General features: G+C 55.9%; 1 protein-coding gene and 2 long non-coding RNA genes across 3 annotated transcripts in view; 2 read left to right on the top strand and 1 right to left on the bottom strand.

Moving 5' to 3' along the window:
- Positions 1-21,856, bottom strand: part of WNT7A (Wnt family member 7A) — a 65,209-nt gene that overhangs the window by 36,028 nt on the left and 7,325 nt on the right. Inside the window, exon 3 of the mRNA XM_070574627.1 lies at positions 4,560-4,831. Within this exon, the coding sequence (XP_070430728.1) occupies positions 4,560-4,831 (272 nt within the window). The remainder of the gene's footprint in view (positions 1-4,559; positions 4,832-21,856) is intronic.
- LOC139075903 (uncharacterized) lies at positions 802-5,480 on the top strand. The gene is made up of 3 exons (XR_011526823.1): positions 802-2,466; positions 2,836-3,220; positions 4,351-5,480. It is a non-coding gene; the product is annotated as an uncharacterized lncRNA (long non-coding RNA).
- Positions 11,237-15,236, top strand: LOC139075904 (uncharacterized). Its single transcript, XR_011526824.1, has 2 exons — positions 11,237-11,559; positions 12,171-15,236. It is a non-coding gene; the product is annotated as an uncharacterized lncRNA (long non-coding RNA).

A 21,856-nucleotide genomic window follows, 5' to 3' on the forward strand; every position in this document is an offset into this window, starting at 1 on the left:
CTTCTGAGCCTCTCTCCGTCCCAGCCAAAGACCCTGCGATTCCAAACCCCACCCCATGTGGGGACGTGGACCTAACGTTCCACAGGCCCAGCCTCAACAGTCTGGGATTTCAATCCAAAATACGATGGCCCTAAACTTCCAACAGAGAGACTATGATTCTAGAATCCGCCCCAAAGAGCTGTGGGCACCCCCACTTTCTGTCTTCTAACCTGACCTGATTCCACCCTGCAGACCACACAATTGCAGGAGGCCATGAGAGGAGGGGAAGCCGCCCCCGCTGCTCCCCCGACTCCCCGCCCAGGCCCGCCCCCACCTCCCCAGCCCCGCAGCCCACATGCCCCACATCCGCAGGCAAGCACCTGGCTCTGTCTGGCTCTGCCCTGCTCGGACCCAAGCTGAGACGTCTAAGAGCAGGATGCGCCCCATAGTGTTTCTTCTCCCTCATCTGCCAGGTGAGTGGGTGGGCTGCCCTGGGTCTCCCGTCACTGGGCCCGCCACCACCTCTGCCCCTCGGACCGGCATCTGCTCCCTGACTTCCCCCGCCTCCTCCTCTTCTCTCTCACCAGCTGCCAACAAGCCCCAGAGCCTGTGGTCAGGTTGAGTCTTGTCTCCTCACACAGGAGGAGGGAGCCAGTGATAAACACATCTGCGATCCTTTCCAAGACGCTCAGGGGGGAGCGGCTGCAGGCCGGCCTCTTTGCTCCTGCCCGTTCCCCAACTCCCCCGTGCGTGGGGCTCCCAGAAGCCTGTTTTGGGGGGATTCTGGGATGGGGGCCCAGGCCTTTGAATAAATGGTACACTGCAGGATCGTGGGGGGCCTCCTGCATGCCCTCACCTGGCCCTGACTGGCACCTGGGGATCCAGAACAAGTTAAGGGTCACAGTCTCATTCGACAGATGGGGAAACTGAGGCCCCAGGAAGAGATGGGACTGAGAGCTGATACACAGTGAGCCTTACTCCGGGCTAGGCGGCTGTCTTTGCTCCTGACTGCTGGGCCACATCTGAGCTCTTGGGGTGCCCCGTGGCAAGGAGTGAGGGGCTAGGGTGGGAGACCGCCTTCCTGCTATGCTCCGGCTGAGTGATGTGGCACTGCTGTGGGTATCTGAGGGCCAGTAGGGACCCTCTCTGGGCCTCTGCTTGCACCCTCATACCACAAAGGGGCCAGATGGGAGTTGGTCAGGCCTTTCCCTGTGCACACGGGGGAGTCCCGAATTCCACCTCTTGGCTCTGGAAAACACACAGTGCCCAGCTGAACCGCTGTCCCAGGAAGCCACGCTCAAGGGTCCTCGGAAACCAGAGCGGAGTTGGGCAGCAGTTGTGCATCCCCTCAGCTGGGTCTCCCCGAGCTGGGAGAGCAGCTTCTGCTCAGGAACATCAGGTGGGGCCCAGCCCACACCCTGCCCAGACCCTAGGACTGACCCACCTAAGACACCACTCTGCCTCCCCGGGGTCCATTTCTATGACGTCTGCCCCTCCCTTGCTTCAGAATCATCAGTGGCTCCCCAGTGACCATAATGTGCTCAACCATTCACTCGGTAGGCATATAGGCCGCCTCCGTATGCCAGGCTCTGGGGGTGGCTGTGAGTGGGACACACGGGGTCACTGTCTTTGTCACGTTTACGGTTTACGGAGGGAGCAAGCCCCAGAACAAGGCTGCACCCAGAGAGGCTAGGAAGGAACTGAAAGGGGAGCTTCTCTGAGGGGGGGATCTGAGCTGAAGCCTGAGCACTGAGGAGGAGGCAGCCACAGGAAGACCTGGGGGCAACTCAAGGCTCTCACCCCTTGGCCTGGCAGGTGACCTTCCAGGCTCCCCAGCTTCTGCTACCCCTTCAGGGACCCACAGAGCAGCCAGTCTGGGCCCCTGAACTGGCCCCAGCCTCCATCCTTGGGCCTTTGGCCACACTATCTCCCCACACCAGACCTGGCTTGCCTTCACCTCTCTTCTCTGCTTAGCCCACCTTCACTCATCTTTTGGGGCCCACCTCCTCGAGGAAGCCCCCTGAGGTCGGTCTTATGACCTCTGACAGCTCCCATCGTCTGCATCACCCAAGCCCTGCCCTGAACAGCAACCGTGGCCCCCACACCTGCTGGAGCTGGGTAGCTTAGAAAACCCTCTCCCACCGGATATACACTGAACCTTTGTTACCCTGGGCCAAGCATTCTCTCCTGTAATTCTGACAGCGGCCCCAGCAGGCAGCCACAGATGAGGAAACTGAGGCTGGGAGCAGTAAGCCACTTGTCTTCCCTCTGCGCACCTCCAGGAAGCGGGACTTCAAGGGCAGGTGGGAGACCGTGACCTGGGACCTGAGCCCTAAAGAGTGACCTGACCACAGAAACAGGGAGGAATGACGGCTGAGAACACTGGAGGACATGCTGGCCCTGGGCAGGGGCTCTGGCCAGGGCTGGACAGGCGGAGCCAGCACGGCCTTGCCATGTACCCTGGGACCTCATCCTGACGCAGGCCAGGTGAGCGGTTCTGCCTGTGTGACTCACCGTGATGGCCTGGGAGGCTCTGACACACAGGATGTGGCCAGAGGCTGGAGAGGAGGAGGGCGAGAGGCTTCTGAAAGCTGGAGGAAGGGCCAGTTGGCACCTCTCATTCGTCTACACACCTGGGTGCCTTGCTCCCCTCCAAAGTGTGCGGGCTACCCCCAGCACCACCGGCCAGACAGACTCCCTCCCACATGACAGATGTTTGCACAACTTGCAATCAACTCACCCTATGCTGAGGACTAGGCGTGTGCCAGGCCCTGGGGCGAGGGCTCTCCCGCCGTGTCTCCTTCCCTGCTCACCTCAGCCCTGAGGACACTCCTGCAGCTCTGCTTCCTTCCCCAGGAACGAGAGACAGCTGGGATCTGAGCCCTGGCACCTCACCGCCAGCCGGCGCTCTGACCACCACGCCACAGCGGACTGTGGTACGCAAACGCCAACTCGAGGGCCAGACGTGCTGGGTTCGAATTCTGGTTTTGCTTCTTATTAGCTGTGGGACCCTCAGCACATTACTTAACTGCTCTGTGTCTCAATTTCTTCACCTATAAAATGGGGATAATGATGCCACTGTTCAGAGGGATGCCGTGAAGATTAAGTGAGCTGACACAGCCAGGGCTAGATGACAGCTGGCCCACGGACGTGCTCTAGCGGAACGAGAGCCGTGCCACTTGACCATCTGTCCCTCAAGGCCCACACTTAGCCGACAGATGTGTGCTTTTGAGCCCCTATGGTAATCTTCTTTTTTTACTTTTCCTATATTTTTAAGATTTACTGATGACTACTAGTTTTAAATGCCAAAACTTGAAAATGAAGTGAGTGCACATGAAAGTCTGAGTCTGAGATCAGAGGACGTGGCCACCCTGGGCCGGCATCCCCACACAGCCACAGCGGGCTGGAGCAAGTTGGGCCCATGGACGCCATCTGTGTTCCTTGGCCTCCACAGCCCAGTGCACACTTTCCCCTGTTCTTGTCACTCCTGCTCCTGCCAGCCCCCCTGGGTGCCCGTGTCTGTGGCCGCTGGTGGTGCCACACACATCCTGTCACTGCAGTGGTCCGTCCCCCGCCCAGGCAGCATCGAGCCCTCCTTCCCCATCCATCCTGGCCCATAGTCACTTCTGTACAGAGCTCCGCCGGACATCAGACATTTTTCCTCTCCCAACACCTCCTGGGCCCGGGGGCCCCAGGGTGGGCTCTGAGCACCTTGACCTTTACAGGCCTTCCAGAGCCCACTCCCAACCTCAGGCCTCAGCTGAGGAGACTCCCCGAGCCAGGTGGCACTGATCTGGGTGCCCCAAGATGCCTCCTCAAACTGCCTCTGTTTAAATACTTCCTGGGACGGGGAGCTCACTCCTTTCTTGGTAACTCAATCCATTTCTCAGTGGCTATGGCTGGCCCTCACACCGGCAGGACCTGTCTCCTTGTGACCCCGCCCCCACTCCCACCCCATGGACCTTTACTCTGTACTCTGGGCCTGCAGACCCATCTGATCCCTTGCTCTGGGACAGCCGGCTCCTTGCAGGATAGGGTGTCCAGTCCCCTTTCTAACCCAGCCATCTCTGCTACAAACGTCCTGGGACATTCCTGACTCTCTAAGCTAAGCCCAGAATTCAGGAGGATCTGAGGAGGCAGAGAAGAAGGTATTGTCACCTCCTTTATTCTGAGCTCCAGATCTTGGCTAAGGTGACCAAGGACACATTAGCAGCCCTGGCAGCTGCTCCACAGGGATGACTCCTACTGAACTCACCTCAACCCCTCCCCACAATCAGAGTTATGTACAGCTGATTTTGTGGACCCAAAGATAAGAGTTCACGTCTGTCCCTCTTTCCATCTTGCTGAGCTACATCCAACTTGTTTTAACAGAGATTCAATTATTCAACTGCTTCAGTAACTGACAAGCATCACGCACCCACAAATCCTGACCAGCAGCGAACTGACAACAGAGTCAAGCAGAATGAGGCTGTGTGCAGAGCCCTGTGGCTCACCACAGGAGACCCGACACCAGCCATTCTGAATAAGGAACCCTGCGGCATCTCTGCCGGAGCCGCCCGGCTCCCCTCCTGGCCGCCTACCTTTCGGCCTGCCTCGTTATTGTGTAAGTTCATGAGAGTCCGGGCATTCTGCTTGATCTCCCGGGCATCCACAAAGACCTTGGCGAAGCCGATGCCGTAGCGGATGTCGGCAGAGCAGCCACCCCACTTCCAGCCCTCGTCCCGGTGGTACTGGCCTTGCTTCTCCTTGTCGCAGCCACAGTCGCTCAGGTTGCCCTGGGTGCAGGCCGCTGTGATGGCGTGGGCCACTCCGGCAGCAATGATGGCGTACGTAAAGGCAGCCTCCCGGCTCCCTGCGGGGAGAAGAGCGCAGACTGGGGTCAGGTCCAGGCCGCCGGGGGGACAGCGAGCTGGACAAGAAAGGAGCTGGCTCTCTGGAACAGCTCCACAAGGATCTAGGAGTGCTCATTCCTCGCCCCTAAGAAGCGCTCTGTCTTGGGATGATGACAATGCCCGAGCCCCCGATCATGCACACACCCACTCAACCCCAATCCTGAAGGTCCTCAGGCAGTCGACTGGGCAGCGGAGGAGAAAGGCAGGTGGGCTGGTTGCCCAAGCTCAGGAAGGCCAAACGAGGGGACTTTGGTCGGTTATCACCCACTCCCGACCACTCTCTACACGGAAGTGTGAACCGTGCACTGCACGATGCTCGTGGCATCTGGCGACACACTGTAAGCAGCATTTCTTGGACACCTGGAGTGTGCACAGGCTCCAGAGCCAGAACTGGGAGAAAGGCCAAGAGCGTCACTCTCCGGCTCTGTGGCTTTCAGCCCATGACGACCCCTCCCTGTGTCTCAGTCTCTTCGGCTGTACGACGGGGACTTTGCAATAGTCCCTTTCTCGTGGCAATGACAGAGAACCGTAAGAGTTTGTCCACGTAAAGCTCTCAGCTCCATGCCTGGCTTAAGGCACCTGCCTGCCCCAGCAACGCTTGTTCTTGTGGCCCCTGTTATTACTGCTGTGTGTCACCTGCCATTTATAGGTCTGTTAACACAGAGTGGTTAGTATGTGCCAGATGTTGATAAACTCATGTGGTCTCTGAACCCCTATCCAGAGAACTTTTTTTGAGAACATGTAACACATATATATTTATATATATGGCACGGTACTACCATTTTATGTACATAATACATACACAACCCCTTGAGGTTTTAAAAGGCTAGGATAAGAAATAAGTATAATCAGAAATTCCAATGTATCCTTCCTGTATTCCAAAGGAGTTAAAGGGTTTACCTCTGAAATCTGTCCCCTGTCCTCCCCTCCAGTGCCACCACCTGGTCCAGGACACCACTGAATCCCATCTGGGCAACTTCAGCAGTCACCTCCCTGATCTCTCTCCTACCCACCCTGCCTGACCCCCGGCCCCCCATCCTCTCTTCATAGTAGCCAGAGCCAGAGTGGTCTCTCTAAAGAGCCGTCACTCCCCGTTTGAAAGCTCCTGTGGCTTCTATTGCCCCTCCTTTTCTCGGTGGCCCCCTCACTGGACTGTGAGCCTCTCTGGGACCTGTCCCCTGCACACCCGCGTCCTCAGGCCTCCATCTGATGCAGAAGGCCAGGGCTGGAGGAGGGGAGAGGGCACCGCCCATGGTCAGGCAGAAAGGGGCAGATACAGCAGCCGGAAGGTTCAGTGGGGGTCCAGGGAGCCGCTGAGGCACTGCTTTCCCACAGGTCTTCCCAGCTGTTTGGGGACGACCCTGACAGGAGGCTGGGAGCTACATACAAGGATTTCCGAGGGTCCTGCAGGGTGGTGCTGGGGTTTTAAGTGGGGGTGGGAGGGTCTGGTGTAGCCGGCGTGCAGGAGTGCTGCCACGCAGTCTCTTAGCCTCTCTGGGCCTCAGTCTCCCCACCTGCAAAATGGGGTCAGAGCGTCCACTGCATAGGATGAAGATGAACCAGCGCACTCCATGGGACGCCCTGTGTGGTGCACGCCCCGAGTGAGCACTCAGCAAGTTTGCTCTCAGAATCAGGGCGGCGTGGCGTTCAGAGAGGGCACCCTGGAGGAAGAGGCCCCTGAGCCCGGAGCAGGCAGATGGGGCTCAGCGGACCAAGCAAGCTGAGGCAGGAAGAGAATTCCAGGGCGTTGGGATGGGGATGGCTGAAGCAGAGGGGGAGGAGTAACCTGCAAGTGGCTTCGAGCCCCAGGTCACTCAGACCCGCACTCGGATAGGCTTCCCCCGCCCCCTGCATCCATCTCACTTCTTGGCTTCCCTCCCCCAGGCTGCCAAGACACAAACAGCCTGTGCCCCCGCCCCCCAGGTCCCAGTCACTGCTCTCGCCCGGCAGACACGCTGGCCTGCCCACCTGCTGGGCTGGATGGCTTCCCGTGCCCAGCCCCTCTGCTCTGCCGTTCCATGCCAGCCCATCCACGGCATCCCTGTGAACGCGCAAATCCCTGTTCCACCACTTGCTTACTGTGACATGGGCAAGTCCCCTCTCCTCTCTGAGCCTGTCTCCTCGTCTGTGAGTGTGGAGCACGACACTGTCCGCCCGATACGAGTTGAGGGGTTAAAGGCGAGGGTGCACACATGCCCGGCCCGGGGCCTGGCCCAGCAGATGCCCCTGCACTGGGCACTCCCCTCATTCTGCCTCAACCTTTGGGACCTGCAAACAGCATTATGTAAGCACCTGATGAGTTCCTGACCCTGCACGCACTATCATGTTGGCATCAGAAACCCCACGTGTGCAGCATGTGTTTGCCAGGGCCTGGCACAGACCAGCCTTGACGGGCAGCTGCAGTGTGGACAAGCGCACAGGCAGGCTGGATACCCGACAACGCTTCTGTTCTGTGAAATTAAGAAACGCTGCCTAATCTTTACTAAGATTTTCTAATTTTGCCTGAGATTTCCTAATGCTTGGCTGGGCTCACAGGAAGGCGAGGGAAGCCGCTGGGCATGCAGTGAAGACAGAGCTGACCGGCAGCAGCGCAGGGGCTGGGAGGAACAGAAGGGATGTGGCCGCCTCGCGTTGCTGCATCTGCGAAGGAGGGAGCTTTCGAGTTAGGGCCTCGAGGGCAGGAGCCCAGGACCCAGCCCACCGAGGCAGGACACTGGAACAGAGACAGCGCTGGGTAGGCAGAGTCCCGGGGAGAGGGCAGACTGAAAACGGGTTCCGCCCCAGCGCAGCTGACCAACAGGCAAGCCGGCCTGCCTTGGCCAGGACAGGAGGTGGGAAGCCCGGAGATCCCGGGAACCAGGAGCCACACTCCTGTCTTTGCACAGATTGAAGGCTCAATTTTATCCCCACATGTTCCAAGGGCTCCCAAGCCAGTGCTACCCCGACAACCCGTAGAGGAGCAAAGATAGAGCCTGCAGGCCCCAGCTAACACTACTACAGAGCATCGAATGCAAAAGAAAATAACATCCTGGAGGAGACAGCCAGCCAGCAGTGAGATTAGACTCTCAGGGGCATCAGAGAAAAGAATAATCAGATGGAGAGTCTAAATAGAACAGGATGGCTGGTAGGGAATGCCTGTTCCACCACTTTCTAGCTGTGTGACCTTGGGTGAGTCACCTAACCGCTCTGTTCTCTGGTTCCTCCACCATAAAATAGGGATGACAACCATCCATGTAATTCAGGGTGATTGAAGGACTAGAAAACATTAACAAAGGAAGGCACTTAGCAAAGAGACTGGCATGAGGAAGTGGCCTCAGATACTAAATTTATAACATTTCTATTGATGACAATAATAACAGTTCCTTTTAAGAGAGCTGGAGGGAAGCAGCAGAAGTCTTCATTATCTTCATCTACAGCTGAAGAAACTGAGGCCAAGAGAGAGATCCGGCTTGCCCAGGCCACCCAGCTGGTGGGCAGCAGAGCCAAGCTACAGACTCAGCCTCCGGACACCTGTACAGACTGGCAGGAACTGTCCCGAGGGATGAGGGCTCCAAGGTGCAGCGGGCACCGCTGGCAGCCTCCAGAAGTAAAAGGAGACAGTGTCCCCTTTATCAGACCAAGAATGGAGGATGCAAATTGAGTAGGGGGTGGGGACCCTGGCCAGTGTCTGAGGCTTACCCTTGTGCCAGGCTCCTCCTTGGGGGTGGGGCCAGGGGCAGGGTGGGGGGCTGCAGTCAACACCCTTTGTGCTAATTTTGTGTGCAGCTGAGCTACCACTCAGCAGGTAATAGTTCCCAGGTCTCTCTGAGCCCCCTGAGCAATGCATGACAATGCAGCTGATGAAGGACCCACAACTAACTAAACACACAGCAATGATGGTGGCTTCTGTTGCCACACAGGATCCCCAATCACATCCTCTGAGGTGGGGGAAGGGCAGTCGCATCCTGGTCCCCACTTGAACTCTCCTGAGTTCAAGGTGAACCCCCAGACCAGAGCAAAGTCTATCATAGGCCATGGCCTTCCCCTCTCCGCTAAGCTGGTCCTCACCTCGGCACCCACTGCCCGTGAGAAACAATGAGGGACCATTATTCTTGGCTTCAGAGCTCCCAGGGACCCAGGCACTGGCAGCAAAAGTCCAATGCTTTGATACCAAAGGGTCATTGTTGTTCCCGCCATTGACGTTGGCCTTGCCCACCAACATTAGACTGGGACTGCCCAGTCTCACCGCCTCCTTTCCCCTGAACACTGACCACCGTCCTGGGCATCGGGCTGGCTGTGTAACTGTCAGGCCTGTTACTAAGCATCTGTTGCTTCCTCTGTGAAATGGGCACGATAACAGCACCTATGCATCATGGGTTTCTGTTTGCATGCAATCACAGAACGAGGGGAAGGTGCTGAGCACAGCTCCTGGCATGTGGTACGTGTTAGTAAACGTTAGCCCTTGTTGTTGCGTGTTATTATTTCCACCAAGACCCATTGTGCCTCATCATGCTCCATGACGCCCTGATGAACAAGACAGCCTCACGCAGAGGCGACTGTGTGGGGCTGAGCCAGCACCTGTCTGCCCCACCAACTCTCAGGTTCGCAAGGGGACAGGGACCATGTCTGTCTTGCTCCCACTGTTTACAACCCCCTCCATAATGTGTGAAGGATGAATAAATGAGCAGACCTGGGTTCCAATTTCCACCCTGCCAGGAGCTGGATGACCTGGGGCAAGTCACTTAACCTCTCTGGGTCTCCAGTTCCATATCTTTATGCCACCCACCCTGTAGAAGGAAGCAGGTATCACCCAGCACAGCGCTGGCGCTGGTGCATAAATGAATGGCAATGACTGCTCTAATGATTATAATCGGTGACATTACAGGCACCTCTGGAGGTGCGGAGGGAGCCTCCCATCTTAGCTTCCTCCACAGCCCTCCTGCCATTTTAGACTTCTCTGGCTCTTGTCTGTTCCTGCACACATGCCCCCACCCCCCTACCACAGAATGTCCTTGAGGGCACCGCTTTCCCATGTTCCCTCCATGTCCCCAGGCCTGACACGGGGTAGATGCTCCGTAGGTGCAGGTAGTAGGTATCTGTTGGACGAATAAAGGAATGGATGAAAGAAAGCTCCAAACAGTGGCCAGCAACCATGTGACCTTGATTGAGTGCTTGCCGTTTGCCAGGCTCCACGGTAGGCGCTGTGGAGAATGGTGCTGGCTGATCCCTCAGGAAGATGAGCCCCTGGGGTGCAGGCAGCTCTGCCTAGGCAGGGGTGGAGCAGCCACAGGGCAGAGCAGCAAGGAACTCCAGCCCCTCCCACCGCTTCCCCAGGGTATTAGCACAGAGGGAGCCAGAGGCTTGGGGTTTCTTTGAGGGGGTGGTGGGGAGAGAAGGGAGGAAAGAAAGTAACATTTGTTGGGCACCTACTGTGTGCCAGACCCACACGTGGTTCTTTGTGAGGAATTTCCCAACAGCCCTGCTGGGGAGACACCATTCTCCACAATTTGACCAATGAGGAAAGTGAGGCTCTGAGAGGTAAAGTGATTCACTGAGGCCACCCACCTAGAAACTGGCCAGAACTGGGATTCCAGGCCCAAGCTGGGCAGTGTCCTTCCTCAGCAACCCGCCCCCTGACCCCCGCCCCTTCCTGGCTCTTCACTGCGGCTGGAAGCCCACGGTTAAGAGACGTTCCTTTGGCTTAAGCCATTGACCTTTACTAAAATGCCTTTTTTTCCATCAAAGATGCCATTCATTTGTTGTCAGTTAAAACATCAATAAATAATTTATAAGACCCATTCAAATCGAATGAGCTAAGCTTGCTAGGCTGAGAGAAGGATTTGATGGCAGAAAGAAGGTAGAAAAGGATCCCACAATCTTAAAATCTCAGAGTCTCAGGGCGAGAGGCCGTGTTCAACTCCACGCACCCACGCCTCCTTCGCCCACCCCAGGTGAATGACAACTCCTTGCTTTACGCTCGAGGAAACTGGGGCTCGGAGAGATGACTGGCCCAGGCAGAGCCAGGATGCACACCTGGAGGTCACATGCTGTCTCTAGCCACTCCAGAGCACTGCCCTGGACCCTGACCACGCTCAGTGCTCCCAGAGAGCCCCTTGCTCAGCCTGGGGAAGCCCCTTCACATTGGGGGATCTTCTGAATGCCACCTCCTTTGTCTCTTGTGACATATCTGCAAGGGTGGCTCTCGACGTCTGTTTTAAGGCTGCAGAAATGGAGTGAGAGGATGCACCCAATGGCACGTGGTTTGCAATAAGAATAGCAAAGGCATAAAGTGCTTACTATTTGCCAGTCTCTTTCCTAAGCACTCGATATAGGTCAACTCACTCGATCCTGGCAACAACCCTATGAGGTGTGAATCATTATCATCTCCATTTACAGATTCGGAAATTGAGGCCCAAAGAGGTGATGTAACCCGCCAAGGATTCAAACCCGGTCAGCCCGGCTCAAGAGTCTGACCCGCTCTCCTGCCTCAAGGTCATGATACCCACCGTAGTCCTACTGCCCCCCGGCCCAGGCTCTTTCCCGGCTCCTCCATGTGGGGCCAGTGAGCAGCAGACACTGACTGTGCCCCTCCCTGCCCTGACCATCCACCTCGCCCTCCTGCCCGCGAGCTGAGGAAGAACCTCAGCAGACCCTGCCCTCCCCTCGGCCTCCTTGACCGAGCCACGTGCCCTGTTCCTGCACTCAACAGGTATTTCTTGAGCACCTACTATGTGCCAGGCACCATGCTGGGGTCTAAGGAAACCGAGAGGAGGGACTCAGACATGGCCTTGGCTTCGTGGAGGGACAGAGAGCAAGGTCACGTCACCTAGCGGCAGCTGAGGACTCTAAGAACGTAGACCAGGGCAGTAATGGTGGGGGGGCGGCATCCATGGCGGTGATTTCTGAGCACGGAGGAGCCAGCCACGAGGCTCTCTGGGGGGAGAGAGGGCTCCAGGCAAAGGGGCAGCCCGTGCGATGGCCCTGACATGGCGTAGCGGTGGTGGGAGCAGGTGAGCAGGGGCCTGGGGGGAGGTGGGGCAGCAGAGGGCTGCAGCAGGTCCTGCCGGCCCCGCCGTCCTGCGCTGGGCAGAGGCCCCTCCTGTCCCCGGAATCAGAGAAAAGTCTACCAGAACCACAGACATAAAGTCTGTGGGTTCCTCCTGAAATGATAGGTTCCTGGAGGCTGGGAGACTTGCCCAAGGTCACCAGTGACTCAGCGACACCAGGGGGATTAGAACCAGGGTCTCCCGGCTCCCAGAGTGCAGAATCCGCCCTCACCTCTACCATGCTCCGTAACTCTCAGTCCTCCCGCACCTCCAGGTGAATTTGCCGTCCAGAAGCCCAGCCTCGGCTGGGTGACCCCGAGCAAGGACTCTGGCTCCCTGAGTCTCAGCTTCCCCACCTGTGACATGGGAACCAGAAGAAGGACAGTGTAGAGCTACCCCGAAGAGTAAATGAAAGCCCTGTGTGGAGAGAAGCCCAGCCCCCTGGAAGGTGCTTAGTAAAGAACGGTGTTGTCCCCGAGATGGAAACGGGGAGCCCGGCTGACGCCCTCCGCGCATTCCAGCTCCAGAACCATCCCGGCGGGGAGAGAGGAAATAAACTGATGTCCAAGCCTGCCCGAAAGATTCCATTCCACCGCCCTGTGCGGCCGCTGTAAATGGTTTGCACCGGAATATTATCTGGGTGTATTTACGGTATCTTACTGGAAACCACAAAGTGCATTGTATTTTTTTTTCTTTTGCTATTTAAAGCCAATGGGTCAGAGAGTGAGCAATCTGCAGTGACACAGGCTGAAATATATGATGATTTGGAAAACATACAGATGGAAAAAAGTTGCCTTTGCCAGCCCCATGGCATGGCAGTTCACAGGCCGTCTGGGTTCAGAACGCCACATCTGGCTGTCTCCATCCAGAGGAACTAGGGAGCCTCTTGATGGACAACTGGAACAAGTGGAGGCGCAGGGAGCATGTGTCTGGGCTGAGCCTGGCTAAGGGAACAGGCGCACAGAGACCGGATCCAGGGGCAGGCATGTGCAGGCCCCCAGCCTCCTCTCCTGCCTCAGTTCCATCCAAGGGTCTCTCTTCTCACCAGGCAAGGCCAGAGCGCACTGCTGACCACTCCTCAAGGGTCACCATCTACCCCTTCCTGCCTCCACACCTTCGCACATGCTGTTCCCTCAGCCTGGAAATGCCCTTCCTCTCCCATCCACCTGGTGAGAGGCAATGCAGCTGGGTGGTTGCACAGCAGGGTCCTGGAGGCCGATAAACCTGGGTCCACATCCCGGCTCCACCTCCCAGTGGCAGGACCTTGGGTGAGTTAACTGACCTCTCTCCAGGCCTCAGTTTCCTCATTTGTAAAATGACAATAATGAAATACCCACCTCTGAAGGTTGTTGGGAGGATTAAATAAACCAAGGCACACGCACAGGCTCGGTGCACGGCTGGTAAGGCATCAGCAAGCGGGAGCTCTTACCATGCGCACTGGTGGCTAACTGCACCCACCAAGACGCAGCAGCAACAGTGTCCCCTCTCTGAGGGGCCTTGCTGACATCTCCTCCCTCTGCTTATGGTCCAGCACCTTACTCATCCTTATTTTGTGTTGAAGTGAATTATCAGTCTCTCCCCACCAGGTTGTGGGGACCTGGATTATTTATCTGTAAAGCCTCGACAGTTGAATGAATGAGTGACTGTGTGTGTAAAAGCGTGTGAGAGTGTGTGCGTGTGTGTGTCTGTCTACCATATGAGAGCTGGAAAGAGAACATTATAACAAAAGACTCATCTCAAAGAATAGTGTCAGGAGAACTAAAACCCAGGATGAACTGAGGCTTGCAAAAAAAATGCAAACGAGACAAAAAGTCCTTTGTTAGCTGTGTTCTAAGCAAGAATAGGGAAAGAATAGGTCTTTTGCTCTGGCAAGATGGAGTATTGTTAAGAAATGGCAGAGAGAAAGTGGAGCAGGCCAGCCCCTTGCTTCTGTCTCTCTCTCCGGAAAGGTCTTCAGATCTGTCCGTCCCGGTCGTCATTAGCTCACCAGACCTGTGCTCCACTCTCCCAGCCCTCGATGGGTGAAAAGACAGGGCCATTTGTGGGAGGCGGACTCCCAGATGAGGAAGCCTGGGCCCAGCCGTCACCCAGGGGAGGGGGCTGAGCTGCTGGAGGGACTGCTCAAGAGGAGGGGCGACAAATGCGCCAGGAGCAGAAGCCCAGAAAGGCACCACAGTGACCCAGTTTGCAGACAGAGCAGGGTGGACCCCAGGGCCTGAATCCTAGGTCATCTGTGCCCATCCCTGGAAAAATTCCGGCAGGGGAGTACCAAACAGGAGGCTGTGAGTATCTGCAAAAGAATGCAGCTGTCCCGGGGAGCACACGTCGGGAAATCACCATTTCTCTGTTGACAATAATGCTGGAGACATAGCAAATTTCTATATGTGCTAAGAATTTGATTATCTTACCACATCCTGTCCCTCCCCTGAGACAGGGGAGAGGCATTCTCCTGACGCCTCCCCTCCCAGGCAGAACCCAGTCTGGCACACAAAACCCTGCGGGATTGCCTCGCCCCCACCTCTCTCTCCAGGCTCTTTCTGCCCCCTTGACCCTACAGTCTAGAAGCCAGGACGCCCAGGTCACTCTGATCCCCTGGCTCCTGCTGGGTCACATCTGCAAGCCCTCCTTGGCTGTCCCCGCCCCGGCCACACCATTCCTCTCCTGGGTTGTAGACCAGCCTGATTCAGGTGACGCCTGCACGCAGCCTTCGGTGCCACAGTCCACCTGCATGTCCGCTCAGGGCCCTCTCCTCTCCTCCCGGAGTCCCACACTGTAGCCCCTACTTCGCTGTCTGTCCCTGCCAGACAGTGAGCGCCCCGAGGGCAGAGCCTGTGGTCGATTCATCAGCCATTTACCACCCAGAAGATTCTAGCAGATTTCTCTGGGAGAAATAAATGAATAAATGAGTAGACACGTGGGGGGCTGGTACCAAATGCACCCAGGGAAAAGTTAATTAAAATACTGTACGTGTGGGACCGTAAATTGGTGCAACCACTATGGAAAAGAGTATGGAGGTTCTTCAAAAAACTGAAAATAGAACTACCATATGACCCCGCACTTCACTTCTGAGTATTTATCTGAAGAAAACCAAGCCAGTACCTCGAAAAGCTATCTGCACCCTCGTGTTCATTGCAGCATCATTTACAATCGCCAAGACATGGAAGCAGCCTAAGTGCCCAGGGACGGATGAGCGGATAAGGAGAATGTGGTGTACACACAGACACACACACACACACGGGAATATTATTCAGCCAACAAAAAGAAAGAAATCCTGCCATTTGCAACAACATGGATGGACCTTGAGGGCATTACACTAAGTGAAATAAGCCAGACAGAGAAAGACAAATACCCTATGATCTCACTTACGTGTGGAATCTAAGAAATTAAAAAAAAGAACTCAAAAAAGTATCGCATATATTGGATATATTTTGGACACGTACTCTTCATTCTATGTTGTGCGTTACTCTATATGTACCATACACTCACGTGAAGGTTTTCCTGTACTTGTACAGAAAACCAGGTGTTTTGAATTGGACTTCAGAGAGCCCTGTGGCTTTAGCAGGAGGGCGACTCCGGGCTGTTCTCCAGCCCCGCCTTTCCCTGCCCCGCTGCCTTTCAAGGGTAAGGCTGACTAGAATACACTTCACCGGCCATGTCCAGCCCAGTGCCAGGTGGCCTCTGCTGTGCCCTTGGCGGAAGACGCTGGACTTGGGGGTGGGTGAATATACTTTTGGTGGATTCCTGGTGAGTCCAAAAACCACGTTACGGGCATGGTCAACCTGTAAGGGTCTCCAGAGTGGTGTTTCTCTGTGCGGGTGTCTCTGCAGAGCAGCTCCACCAGACAGTGAGTGAGTCCAAGCAGAGAAGTTTGGACCCTCCAGGGGAAGCTTGCTTAAGCTGCTCTCTTGTTTGCAGGACTTTTCAGAGCCTTTAATATGCTGGCGGGCCCTCTGGCTCTCTCTTGAGCAGGGAATACAGCATGCTGAGGAACCTTCCTTTTGTCCCCCAGAGCAGCTAGGGGGCGTGGGGAGGGAGTAGAGACTAATGTTCTGCTGAACAGATCCTGGGACGGGTCCTTCTGAGTCATGCCATGGTGGGTGGGGAGGGTCTTCCTTGGGCCTTGACCTAGTCAGAGATTTTATCGCATTTGAAGCTTACGCGCATGTGGAAGGATGTGCTCACAAAATGCTGGGCTAAAACGGGTCAAAGTGAACTTGTGCAGGAATGAATGTTCAGTCCCATATTTTGCGTCAGAAACGAAAAGCACTCACACACACAACAGAGAACAGAGCGCTCCCTGCGTGTGAGGAGCCACCCAGACCGGGTCAGAAGATAAATGAGACCGCCAAGGGCTCAGAGCAATGCTGGCGAGTAGGGTGGGGAGGAGCTGGCCTGCCTGGGCTCAAGTGTGTCTTCCCATGTTTCCTGAGCACCTGCTGGATGCCAGGCCCTGGGCCAGGTGCTGGGGATCCTGGGAGAAGACGATTGATAGATCTGGGCTCCATGATTTCCCCATAGTCGAGGAGAAGACCGAGGTCAGCCTTGCAAAAGTTAGCAAAGTCATTTCTGAAAGTAGTAAGTGCTGGAAAGACAGCAGCACAGGGTGACAGGTCGGGGAGGTTGTCTCAGGTCGGATGGTCAAGGAAGGCCTCCTGGAGGAGGTGGCATTCGAGTGGAGACCTGCATAATGCTGGGATGGGCAGGTTACCAGCCATCACTCAGCAACTTCTCCCTGTCGCCCTTCTGCTCTGCCTCCTGCTCTAGAAGGAATCGGGGCAGGGGTCTGTGCCAGTATCCGGGGGTGTCCCCACATCCACTGAGTCCTTTTGGCCCGAGAGAGAGACAATAACAGCAACAACACAACTATGATTTATGGAGCACGTGCTGTGTGCCAGGCATGGCTCTGAGTGCCTCACGGGAACAAGCAATCCCATGGTCCCACAGCCCATGAGATAGGTGCCGTTGTCACCGCCGTTTGGTCAAGGTCCACAGCCAGCAAATGAGGAGCTGGAGGAAGAACCGAGCAGGGGGCTTCAGGGCTGACCTGGCACCCAGCACTGCACCAATGAGCAAATAGATGGAGGCCTCGCCTTGCAGCAGCAAAGTGACACAAAGGAAAAAACGGCCAGGTGAGGGGCCAAGAGGTACGGGGGGTCCACACCACGCAGGGGCTCCTGAAGACTCCTCTGGGAGGATGACCTGTGAACCGAGATGGAAGGACAGAAGAGGATCAGGCAGAGCGGACGGCCGGGGCACAGGCCCTGAGGCGGGCAGCACTTTGGCACACTTGAGGGGCGGAAGGCCAGCAGGGCTGGGTGGAGAGGGCGTCGGGAGGCAGGTCATGGAGCCTATAAAGGACTGCAGGACCCGTTGGTATTTTATCCTCACAGCAATAGGGAAGCCACTGTAGGGTTTACATGGGGGGATGCCACGGTCAGAGCGACCCTGGGAAGGTGCTATGTTGCATGGCTGCATTGACCGGGGAGGCGGGCATACATGAGGAGGCTGAGGCACTTGTCTGCGTGACAACTCTCGGAAGATGCTGGCTTGAGCCAGGAGCTGGTGGTGGAGATGGGGAGAAGCGTACAGACTGGGGGATGGATTTCGGAGGTAGAGTCAGAGCAGCGAGTTTAGATGAGTAATTGGACCACAGCTTTTGCTGCACCAAGAGCACAATCTACAGCCCACATGCGAGATGAGCAGGCGGCCCTCCAGAGAGGCCCAGCAAGTGGCCAAGGTTCTCAAGCACAGGGAAGCCCTGAGAATCTCAAATCCGCAGGCTCACACAAACCAGAAGAATCTCCCCAGCACCAGGGAGCTCACTACTGATCTCACCTCAGCCTTGATGGGAGCCTCGTGCCAGGAGAGAGACGGTGGACACGCCTCCTTTCCAGGTGGACGAGACCAACCGAGGCAATATATGAGGAAGGCCGTCTTGGCTCCCGGCCCCACCAATCAACCCTCAACAAAAACATGAGTGACAGGAGAGTGAAGCCCCACATGACCCACCCTCCTCGGTGCAGCCTGACGCAGCCCTGGCACTTCTGCACTGTGATGCGATGGCTCCATGACAGCCAGACCTGAGGGGACAATACAAAACCTGATGGAAAAATGGGCAAAAAGCAGGAATAGGCAACTCAGAGAAGAGTAAATATAGGAGGAGACTTCAACCCCATCACTTCTCAGGGAAATGCAAATCAAGATGACAGTGAGAAAGCATTTGACACCCATCCCCTAAGCAGCAGTGAAGAAGTCTGGACAATCCCAGTGTTGACGAGGCCGTGGATCCACACTGCCGGCTGGTGGGAGTGGCACTTGGCACAGTCGGTATGGAAGTCAGGTTGATTCAGACCCAGCCAACGGCAATTCCTTCCTGTATACGCCCACAAGAAATGCATGCACGTAGACAGTAAGTGCACGAGGCCCGTGATGGCCCTGTGAGTGACAGCAAATGCTTAGAGACAACCCAGACGCCCCACAACCAAAAGCGTGGGTGCACAGATCGGGGTCTATGTACCACCGCTGCAATGAATCAACAACAGCTACAAGGAACGACGTGGGTGAGTTTTAGTAATAGTGAGTGAAGAAAATAGTAAATTCCAAAAGACTGCAAATAGCGTGACGCCTCTTCTTTATAAAATTAAACACAACTAAAACCAAACAATTTCCTTCCGGGGAATATGTCAATATGATAAATTAGACATAAACAAGCAAGAAATGGGAAACCCCAGGTTCATATGGAGAAAGCTTGGCTTAGGAGGGGCAGGGGTGCAAGAAGATGCCCATGGGGTGCATTTACACCACCCTCCTTGTTCCAGCTGCTGTGCCAGGTAGTGGCTCCAAGGGGGCTCATTGTATCATTGAAGAAAAGGAAAAGCCTGGAGAGGGCGATGCCTTCTTAGGCTCCCGAGTGCCACCTGGGCCTGGGTAGCAGTTGATAAAGCTCATGTGAGCTCACACACCACGCCCAAGTCATCCCAGCCTTTGAAGGCTCTTGACAGCCGGCCCGTGATGTCTCCCGAGGCTGCCTACCCCTGTGCCCCATCCCCTGAGCAGTCATGTCTTTGCCCCACCGGCCCCTCTGCTGGGATCCCATTCACTGACCACTGAAACTCTTCCCACCCTTCAAGACCTAGGTCAAGGCCATCTCCGCTCTTCAGGCCACTCCTCCCACCTTGGAGTCTCACCTCTGAGCACCCACCACACCCCACATGCCTTTCACTAAAGCACAGACCATGCTGCTCTCTGGCTGTTGCTGTGGGTGAATTGTGTCCCCCAACATATGAATATATTATAAGATTATATAATATGAATATATGTTGAACTCCTAACCCCCAGGACCTCAGAAGGTGACTGTATTTGGAGACAGAGCCCTTAAAGCGGTGAATAAGTTAAAGCGAGGTCATTAGGGTGGGTCCTAACCCAATCTGACCAGTGTCCTTATAGGAAGAGACCAGGACACAGACACAGAGAGAAGACCCGGTGAAGACACAGCAAGAAGGCAGCCATCTACAAGGCAAGGAGAGAGGCCTCGGCAGACACTGGCCCTGCCAGCACCTTGATCTTGGACTTCCAGCCTCCAGAACTGTGAGACAATAAAAGTCGTCTATGCCGCCCAGCCTGTGGGACTTGTCCTGGCAGCCCAAGCAGATCAACAGACTCGTGAGCAGGCCCTCTCCCCTGAGAGATGGTCTGGGCGGGGCTCGCAGGCCTGGTCAACAACAGCACTGTTGCCCTTGGCCACTGTGACTGGTTTGGGAAGGACACACGGCCAAAGTCAAGCCCCATTAGCGGGTCCAATCGGGATGAACCTTAGGACCTTTGCCAGTGCTACCAGAGAAGGGCTGAGCTCTTTCTGGCTGGACTTGAACCTGGAAGTTGTCACACTGGAGCTGCAACAGCCATCTTGCTGCCCTAAGCGGCGCCTCTGGGGTTGGCAGAAGCCAGCACCACCTCTGGTCCAGGCCAAAGGACCAAATTCTGAAAGTCAGCACCATCCCTCACTGCCCAGTGACTCAGGCACACATAAATTCCCCTTTGTGCTGGAGGTGACTTCAATTGGGTTTCAGTTTCTAGCATCTCAGAGGGTCTTGCCTGGTATGTGCCCATGGCCCCCTCCTTGGATCTATGCAGTAAAATCCAGAACACTCAGATGGAGAGAGAGTCATGAAGCACAGGGAGAGCTGGAGACCTGAGTGGAGGTTGAGGAGAGGGTGAAGGGTGAGCCTACAGGCCTCAGCATGGGATGTAGTACCTATGCCAGGGGCTACCTGCCCACCCCACTGTCCTTCCTCTTCAACCACAGATCCTTAGTTGGTCTCATGGCCACTCTGAACAAAAGACTACATTTCCCAGCTTCCCTTGCAGCTAGCTGTGGCCATGTGATGAAGTTCTAGCCAACGAGATGTAAGCAGAAGCGCAAGTGGAGCTTCTCTTCAGAGATAGGTGATGTGTCCTGCTGTCCAGAGTGTGGACTCGATGGCCAGAGTGCCAAAAGTCGAAGACTATGCTCCTTATCCCTCATCCCTACAAGGCAGCCCTTGCTGGCTGGTCATTCCCAGAAAGATGCTGCCCCATGCGGGAAGAGTACTGATGAAGAGCCCAGAAAGCCTAAACTTGAGGCTTGCGTCTTGGTGTCCCTGAGCAGGACAGCTGTCTACACATGAGGGAACCAAGGCTCAGGGGGGAAGTGGCTTCTCAGTCTCAGGGGGGCTCATCTTGACCTCATCTTCCTCTGTTTGTTCCCACTGCCACCACCCTAAGAGCCCCAGGGCAAGGGAACTCCTTCCTAAGTCGCTTTCAGGTCGTCAGTCTCCCCCTATCCTGGCAGCTCACTTCCAAGGCAGATCCCCACTGCCATCGCTCAGGTCCCAGCCACCAGCACCTCCCACCCGGACCCAGACCAGACTAGACTCCTAACTCCCCCCATGGGCCCTCTGCAGTTCACTCTATTCCCAGAAGCCATAGCAATGCTGCTAAACCCAAAGCAGGATCCCTTGCTCTCCATTCCCGTGGAGGAAAATCCAAATCCCTGACTTGGCCGGACAGATGTCACACTGTCCAGCTCCTGGCTCCTTCTCCGACCTCTGTGCCTTCCTCTTCTGCTCTCTTGCTGTACTCCAGCCACACCAGCCTCCTCGCTGTTCCTCAAACCACCAAACACGTTCCTGCCTCAGGGCCTTTACACGTGCCACTCCCTTTGCCTGGCATGCTTCTCCCCCAGACATGCCTGTGGCTCACCTCCCTCGCAAATCCAGAGGCCTTCCCTGAGCACGCAGCTTGGAACAGCAGCTTCCAGCCATAGTGAACCCTCAGTAAATATTTGGTGGGCGCATGAGTGAATCGATGGATGACTATATTGATAATACAAAGGTGTACCCACCCTTTAATGAATCTTCCAGAATTCCTATTAGGTTGAATCATACGATGTTGCTATTCGTGAGGGCCAAAGATCATTGAACAGTGGTGACTTCACAGGATGCAATTTCACTTTGTCAGTCATGCCCATGCACAAAATTCTCCAATTGCTCCCACCCTAGAAATTGAAACTGCTCAGACTGACCCTGCACGTCTCCTGGCTCTGCTCCTTCTGCTCCAAGCCCCACAGCCTGCGGCCTGAGCATCGCCGCCCCATGGGTTTCTCGGTTCCTCTCTTGGCTTGAAGTCCCTGAGGCCGCCTCTGCCTGCTCAAGCCTTCCTCTTGCCCCAGGCCTCTGCTCCTCCCCAGTGGACACTGGTGGGTTGTACTGCAATATTCCTCCACCTCAGCCTGCAACGGGTCCCTCGGTTCTACTACTCTGCCCCGCTGGGGGCTGCTGCACAGCAGGGGCCCTTCGTCCTGGGACCCCGGCACCGTGGCCCTCCTGCCGCACCTGGGCAGCAGCATTACAGTGCAGCCAGTGGGCTGGCTATTCCCAGACTGCAAGCTGTGCCAGAACAACCCAGTCCTGGGAGACCCGC

This window comes from Equus przewalskii, chromosome 15 (genome assembly GCF_037783145.1).
Source record: "Equus przewalskii isolate Varuska chromosome 15, EquPr2, whole genome shotgun sequence".
NCBI classification, from domain to species: Eukaryota; Metazoa; Chordata; class Mammalia; order Perissodactyla; family Equidae; genus Equus; species Equus przewalskii.